The 7,856-nt window shown below is 50.2% G+C and overlaps 1 protein-coding gene across 4 annotated transcripts in view; it reads right to left on the minus strand.

Annotated features, from left to right (window-relative positions):
* LOC100546707 (ras association domain-containing protein 8) overlaps positions 1–3,628 on the minus strand; it is a 9,794-nt gene extending 6,166 nt beyond the window's left edge. Inside the window, exons 1-2 of one of the 4 annotated variants that reach the window (XM_019615435.2) lie at positions 2,443–3,625; positions 341–494 (exon numbers count right to left, since the gene is read on the minus strand). In XM_019615435.2, the coding sequence (XP_019470980.1) occupies positions 341–443 (103 nt within the window). In that variant the 5' untranslated portion in view covers positions 444–494; positions 2,443–3,625. Of the gene's footprint in view, positions 1–340; positions 495–1,133; positions 1,515–2,442 lie in introns of those variants that run through there. The other 3 variants (XM_019615438.2, XM_019615439.2, XM_010711153.3) reach the window with 3 other exon arrangements.
* Between the last annotated feature and the right edge of the window lie 4,228 nt (positions 3,629–7,856).

Raw genomic sequence — 7,856 nt, forward strand, 5'->3', positions numbered from 1 at the left:
TATGGAGGTGGGCAAGAGGAAGGGCTTTGATTTGTAGGGTTAAATCGGAAGAAGAGCATCTCCGCTCAAAGCCTGCAAGCTAACAGTATCAGAGCACTTTGAAATTGAGCCACTAGAAGGCAGGATTGACCACAGTGAGAGTGCGGCAAGCACCAGCATCCAGGCACCCTAGCCACACCGCCCGTATCTATCCAAAGTAAAGCTATTTATTTTGGCTATCCCCCGGCAAGCCTCTGATGGGCAGGGGGGAGACATAAACCCATGGCAGCGACAAACAGAGCTCAAGGAGTCCAATGTGATCCTGGGAGCTGAGCTGGCTCTGGATTAGCCTGCTGCTCACCTATGGCTCGCGCCAGGGCGATGACCACCTCCTGGCAGGTGGTTTGCTCCGAGACGCCGCAGACGACCCTTTGGATCCCATCCACCCAGACCTTCAGCTCCATCCCAGTGGCTGCCGGGCTTCAGGCACCCTGGGGCATCGCAGGACAGGGTCCCTGCAGGAGAGAAGACACACGGGCTCAGGCTCCTGTACACGTGGGATTTTGTTACTGTTAACAATACCGATGTTCACCTGCCAACAGCAAAACAACCCACCAACCTACCTTACCCAAATCCACACGCACAGCTCAGGTCTGGGCAGCAGGATTGAGTCTTCCCTGGGTGAAAAACAGTGGGCTTTGCCCCTGCGCATAGCACAGCCTTTTAATGAATTTGTTGGACTCCCACCGCCATTTCTCCAACAATTTGGCAATGTGGCACTCGGGAGTTTCCAAACAATATCTAAAAGGCAGAGGAACCTCCCACCACCCTCCCACTCACACTCTCCAGCTGCGCAAAGAGAAGTTGAGAGAAGGTGCAGACAGAGCGCACTGTAATCTATCTAACTCCATCTCTAGTTATCTGAGGGGGATTAAGAAATGAGAAAAAAAATGCCTCTTGTTATGCAAAACTCTTTGCAGAGCCAGGTTGGGATGAGGAAGCACATGAGAAATGCTATTTTACTGAAAATGAGCCTTTGGTAATGCCATTAGGATGTCATTACACTGATGATCACAAATTAAGAGTAGCAAGACTGTGTTTAGCATTGCTAAACAGGGAGGGAGCTTGGCCACTTCTTTTGACACAGCACCCACCTGCTGCTGACACCTGTTATCATGGGCACAGGCAGCTCCCGCATTTTCCAGCAGCTGAAGAACTGCAGCTCCTAAGGGATGACTTGTCAGACATGGTAGTTATGGATTAATGGGTGGCCTAGATGACCTTAGAGTTCTTCCCAACTTCAATGATTCTATGACTAAGTAGAATCCACACAAAGAAACTCAAAGAACTCAAAGTTTACCCTTGTTTTAAACATTCTTGAAATGACCTTTTTCCCCCTATGGGTTTTTTTGTAAATCCTTGAAGCATCAAGCCTGAGGACATCAAGCAGAGGAAGGTATATGTGTAATTTCCATGTGCTCTGTCCAAAGGGTCCCAAGCTGCTTTCTGAACCTAACCCAGCTCATCAATCCCTCTCCTTCCATTCCCAGGGTTAAAACAGGTCTTTTTTTTTTTCTTTTCTTTTTTTTTTCTGCATACTTGAGAAATCTAAGCAAGAGCTGAAAGGCTCCCACCTTCAGCAACAAGAAATTGTAGCTGTCACACAACAAGGCCAGGAGAAGCCTGGAGAAAGATGGTTTCACAATGCTGTTCTCAGTGGGAGATCTGAGAGTGCCAGAACAGAAAAACTTATTGAAGAACAAGCCCAAAAGCCAAATCCACACCCGAGGGAGCACTTAGCTGATCCAACACAAACCTCTCCACCAGCCACGGCAGAGTAATCAATCCCTAATTTTCAGATTTTACTCGCGGTGTTTTGGGACTTGCTGCAAAACAAGCTGGCCCCGTTCGCATCGCCAGTAGCCACAGAATGGCCATGGGAGCAGAGCAGTCGCCTGGGCATGGACACCTCCCTGCTGAGCTCACCTATGTTTGACTTGGCAGTGCCAACGGTGAAACCGGCAGTGACAAAGAATCTTGGGTCCCGCACACGGTGGATCTACAGAGCACCGTGTTTGCCAGGTGGAACCCAGCCTGGTTTCAGGCAGGGTTTTGTCCTGCTGTGTGCTCTGGGCTGGCTGCGAGCAGCCAGCTAATCCAGCACCCACCCCCGCCATGGAACAAAGTTCGGCCACACTGCTGAGCTTGGGCACCACCCTAAAACCCACCACAAGGTCACCACCGTGCTGGGGAACAGCACACCAACACCAGTGTGGGCTGGTGGTATGTCCTGGAAAGCCATGCACTAACCACAAGTGCTGAACTGCTCATGGAGCCAGGTTTCTTCCCAGCAAGGTTCATCCCACGGCAGAGCCCCAGCACAGGCCAGGAGTGGCTAGTTTGAAAATAAATAAGCGAAACAGCCAACTGAAGATTGTATCATGTGAAAGGAAGCGGACTCACCTTTCCGCACCCAAAATACCAGCAGTTGGTGAGGCGAGGGGTGATGAACGGTGCTGAGTCCAGTTGCGGGACACCCGGGGGTGCTGCGAGGGTAGAGGCACCTGTTTGGGTGCAAATCAAGCTCTGGCCCCGCCTCGGCCGAGTGCCTCTAGCAATCATTTACCAGCATTTGGCCCACAGCACTGAAAAGCAGGGAGCGGCGTGACGCGGCCTTCTGCCTCTTGTGGAGGAGTTTCGGCTTCAACCTGACCGAGGTGGTGGGAAAGCGACCCTTTGGATTTCCCACAGTGGTAATTCAGAGAGCAGGTTATAGCTAAGAAGAATGCAGAGCTCGTCCTTGGATCCAGGACAGCAATTCCTCAGCTCTCCCTTGACCACACTCACCCTTTGTTAGCTCCGCATCCTTCCCTGCTTCACCAAGCCCTATTAATGAGCTTCCCAACGTCCTGCAGCCTGGACCAGCCCCTCGACCTCTGCCCCTCCTGAATGCTCTCTCCAGACTTGGAAAGAACCCAGAGGCAGAAGGGTTTGTTTTCATAGAGGTAGGACTTACTCGACATTATCTGCTCTTCCATGGCAGCATTATTCTGGCTGCTATAAAAGCTTCCATGGCCCAGCAGCTTCCCACCCTCTAAATTTGAAAGTGAGGAACAGCTTTTCTGATAGTCCCTTTTGTGACCACAAACCAAAGAGCAGGGAAGTGCCCCAAAACAGTGTGGAGAAGTGAGCGGGTGGCTGTGGTGCCAGCACAGGGATGCGTTACAGCGTTCCCAAAAGCTGCTCTCATTTTTATTTATTTCTCCCCCCACCCCCTCTATGGATTTCTAAATAAATTTTATTGGAAGCAGATTAACAAAGTGACTAATTTTCTGCTCTCTTCCCATGTGCTTGGTCCTAAATTGATGGTATGGATGATTCATACAATTTCTTCAACAAATTTCCTAACTGGGAGTTGGAATTTCAAATGCTGACATGAAAAAAATTAAATAAATTAACACTCCCAGATCTTACAGCTTTATTTTTTGCTGCATCTCAGTCTAAGTTGGAAAAAACCAAGCCCAGAAAATGTTCAGTCTAGATTTGAACAAAGCTTCACCCTCACATGGATTGAAGGTGCTTTTAAAGCTTGGGCGTTGAAGCCAACTTCAGATTATCAGAGAATCATTAAGGTTGGAAAAGACCTCCAAGATCACCAAGTCCAACACTCAGCTCACCCCCACCATGCCCACTGACCACATCCCTCAGTGCCACATCTCCACAGCTCCCAGACACCTCCACGAATGATGACTCAACTACCTCCTGGGCAGCCTGTGCCACTGTACCACCACTCTTTCGGATGAGTTATTTTTTCTAATATCCAAGCTGAACCTCCCCTGGCACAACTGAAGGCCATTTCCTCCTGTCTAATTGGATTATCTTAATTAAAAGCAAAAGCAAGTGGTCCTCCTGCTAATCGAGGTATTTGTGATGTTAGCTGAATACACCTAAGCAGCAGATGGAATGGGCAGATTTCATAAGCTCTGCCTCTGTTCTACCAGGTTCTTGGGGACAGCCAGACCTCCTCACAATGGTGAGAAGGGAAGGGCCAAGAGAATATCCAGCGCAGAACATCTAAGGGCACGCTATCCTGTGCCATCAAGATCTGGACCCCACATAGGCAGTGCTAAACACAGCACAGAAAACATCACCTTTGAATGCAGCAGCAAGCATGTTTACTAGCAGAGCTTCTGTTTGGGGGTCAAGTTTTCTGTTTGCTTTACTGACTGGAGAGCTGAAACACCAGCAGTAAGGAGAAGCCCTGCTAGCAAGTTGTGCCAGGGCAAGTGCGCAGCCAGGCTTTGAAATCTGTGTTTGCACCACAGGAGTGCCTCTGGATCCAAATTCAAACATGCACAAGTAGTTTTCAGCCTGTAATTAAGGCTGCTGTACTTGATAAACATGGATGAAATCCTCCTGGGCTTCTCTTCCCTTATTAACCCCAACAGCGGCCCCGTGCCCAGCTCCTGCCACAAGGCTGGCAGGGTTTCGCCTGGTTGGCGGTTTCACCTGCTGAGCATCACAGGATGCATGGATGATGGGATGATCCTGGTGACCGTACCTCAAAGCAACCCTCCAGAAAGGCAGGGATGTCCTCAGCACCCTGGGCTGAACAGGGGACTGGCCAGGAGAAAAAGAGAAAACAAGGAAAAACCAGAAATGCTGCCATCCTGTGCCACTGCTGGGAGCTTCCAGGGGACTGGGAGCCCAAAGAGGATGTTTCAGAGACCCAGGTGCTGTGCTGTGGATGGGGCAGGACACCCTGCTGGGATCAGGTGGTTTTGGGGTGACCATGGCTGGAGACAAAGCCCAGACCAAGGAGACTGAGATGGAAGGAAACGTGCAGAGCTGGGAAAGGCAGGCGCGTAGGAAGCAACCCACACGTGTGATCCCACACCACGGGAAACTATTCAAGCAGCAGGAGAAGAAGAAGGAAAAAAAACCACACAAGTAAACAGCAAGTGGCGACAGGAACAGCCACGTGCTGCCATCCTGCATGTCTGAGTGCTGGCAGTGACTCACCAACCGTGATCAGCTGCTGCGGTGACACATCCAGTAGCTATGTAACACTTCCCAGGTCCCTCCCTGCCCGAGGTACCAGCCCAGCTCCTGAGCACTGAAGGGAAGAGATTGTCCTTGCCCATGTGCAAATCCGCTGCAAGCTGCTGGGACAGAAATGCCTGCTTGAGCACCACCACCACTTGCTAAAACCCTCCTGAAGAACTGAAGCCTCCTGTTACAAAGGTGCAGAAAGGACCAGCACAGTGGCTTACAAGCCAGAGCAGGAGAATGTCTACAGAGGACCAAAGCCTCGTGATGGTGCCCATGCTGCAGCCCAACCCCAATGGACGGGGAAGGATTGTGGTCTGGGCTCCCCTTCAGGCCAGTGACAGCCTTCTCCTGACTTGGGTCCTTCTTTTTGAGGAGCATCATCAACCCTTCATACGGTGTTGCAGGAATGGCACAGCTCTTCTGGGCCTTTCTTGCCATGTCTATCACAGGCCAAGTGATAGAGTCACGGTGGTGGACATGGTTCAGTGCTAACTGCAGTTCTTTGTCTGGTCAGCAGGTCCCATGTGGGGGGGACAACATCAGCCAGGGCCCTGAACAAGATATCTGGCCTGGGCCAACCCGAGGAATAGGACAGTTCTTTGAGCAAAGGCAACCTGCACAAAGGTAGAAGTGAGCAGCACTTGAGAAGGACAAATAGAAGGAAAAGCCACTGCAACAGACTGTGGTAACACTCCCACTGCCACAGAGCATGAAGCAAAGCCTTGCCCTAGCTCTGTGACTCCACAAGTTGCTGGTAGAGGTCACAGGAGCTCAAGGAGGGACAAACAGGTTCTACCAGAGCATTCGCTGTGTCACTGAAGATGGCAGCCCAAAGGAAGCTTCCATCCTGTCCCTCCTTTGTCATTCTGCAGCCGCAGTGTCCCCTGTGTACCAAAGCTGCGAGCAATGCATTACACAAAGGAACCACACTGCTCCAGGAAAAACCCCAGATGCAGCCCAGCTCTGTCATGCTCCCATAGCAGATGGCTCTTGCTGTGTGAAAAACAGAACCAGCACTCAGCTTCTGTACAAGTTACAGTCACGTTTCCAGAGCTTTTTGCATGCAAAGGAGCTTGAAGAGCCAAAACTGGGAAGACTCAATCATTTGGCACTTGTGGCATCCAAGAGCCAAAACATCACTCGAGACCAAAGCCACAGACCCAGCACCTCATAAGTACCCTGGAACCCCAAACCAGTCCTCTGCCAGCACTAGGCTCTTAGAGAAGGCACACTTACGGAAAGCCACAAGCAACATCCTGCCTGCCCCATGCAAGCAACCTTCCATTAGGAACAAAACAGAGGCTCTTGAGATGCTCTGCTCTACTTTCCCCTCGCAAATTACAGGAAGCTGCAAGTCCACGCCAGCAAACCTGGGGCATACCCTCAAGGCCAGGGGCTGCTCATGATGGGGAAATGTCCCCAAGGTCACATACTTGGGTAGTGATTTGAGTGAGGAAGGCTCAAGCCCTGGCAGGCTGGTGACGTTCCCAAAATGCAGAAGGAGCCTCACCCCATCCCAGTTCCACCTTTGTGGCCTTCAAGCTTTGAAACCCACTTAAATGCTTTGCAAACTGCATCTAAGAGCAGCTTGGGAATTACTAGGGAAAACAAAACAAAAACAAACAAACAAAAAAGCCAAGACCAGAATCTGAGCAACCATCTCTTACAGAGTTCATCAAAGCAGGAGGTGACAGGGGCACCTGGGCTGGGTCCCACAGTGTCCCATCCTAGAGTTGGGGAGGAATTAATGGCTAACCACATCATGCCCTGATGCCAGCAGAGCAGTGTTGCAATGTCAATAATCACGGACAACGATAAGACTGAAGGCATGTCACGTACTTCCCCAGAGCCCCAGTGATGAGCAAAGCACAGACCATGGGGCACCAACTGAAAACTCATAAATTAAAACCTAAAAAGACAAACACACAAAAACAACACAACTGCTGCATACCATGAAAGCTGGCCAGATGGATGTGCAATGGATGAGTGTGTGCATGCACACAGCCTATAAGAAGGACTGTCCTTAGTGCACCGTATTTCTCCCAAGCAGCACTAATGGTAGCTATTCATGGGGGAGGAGAACAAGGCTAGCTATTAAAGTCAGCCATAAAGATTAAGGTCTCTGAGGGAAAAACGAGCAGCACCTGCTATTGCTGTAATCATTATGATCAACCTCAGACACACAAGTGAAGAGTAACTACATGAAAGCAGACGAGTGAATCCGTGGCAGTTTTTTTCCCAAGGGAGTGAAGAAAAATTAGCAGCAGCATCTAGATTAGAGGAGAGAGGAAAGGCTCTTACACGTAAGTCAGATCTTGTACTTCCACACTCATCTTTAGTTGTGCAATGAGCCTGCCAAAATGCTCATCCCTTCAGAGGAGAGGCTGGGAAAGCACTTAGGTGTCCACCTCCCAGCGAAGGATGGGTCTGGCAACTTGTGGATCCAGGCTGACCCCAATCAGCCTGGATGACTGGACTTCAACAACTTTCAGGGCTGAACCCTCCCAAAACTTTGACTTTTAATATAAAAATCTGGTGCTTGCTTTCCAGCCATCACGAGCAAAGCTCATGCTGCAGATGCTGCCCATGCAACTGCCCACCTCCCACCAATACTGCCCACTAAACCACGTCCCTAAGTATCACCTTTTCTTAAATACCTCTGAGGATGGTGTTTCCACAACTCCTGGGCAGCTTGTCCCAGTGCCCACCACTGGGACAAAAAGAAAGAATTAGAAAGAAATTCTTTCTAATATCCAACCTGAACCTCCCTTCTTCCTTAGAGGCAGGACTCTGGGGAGCACTCAGCACAGCTGGGACACGCCAGG

The sequence above is a fragment of the Meleagris gallopavo genome, chromosome 5, assembly GCF_000146605.3.
Source record: "Meleagris gallopavo isolate NT-WF06-2002-E0010 breed Aviagen turkey brand Nicholas breeding stock chromosome 5, Turkey_5.1, whole genome shotgun sequence".
Lineage (NCBI taxonomy): Eukaryota > Metazoa > Chordata > Aves > Galliformes > Phasianidae > Meleagris > Meleagris gallopavo.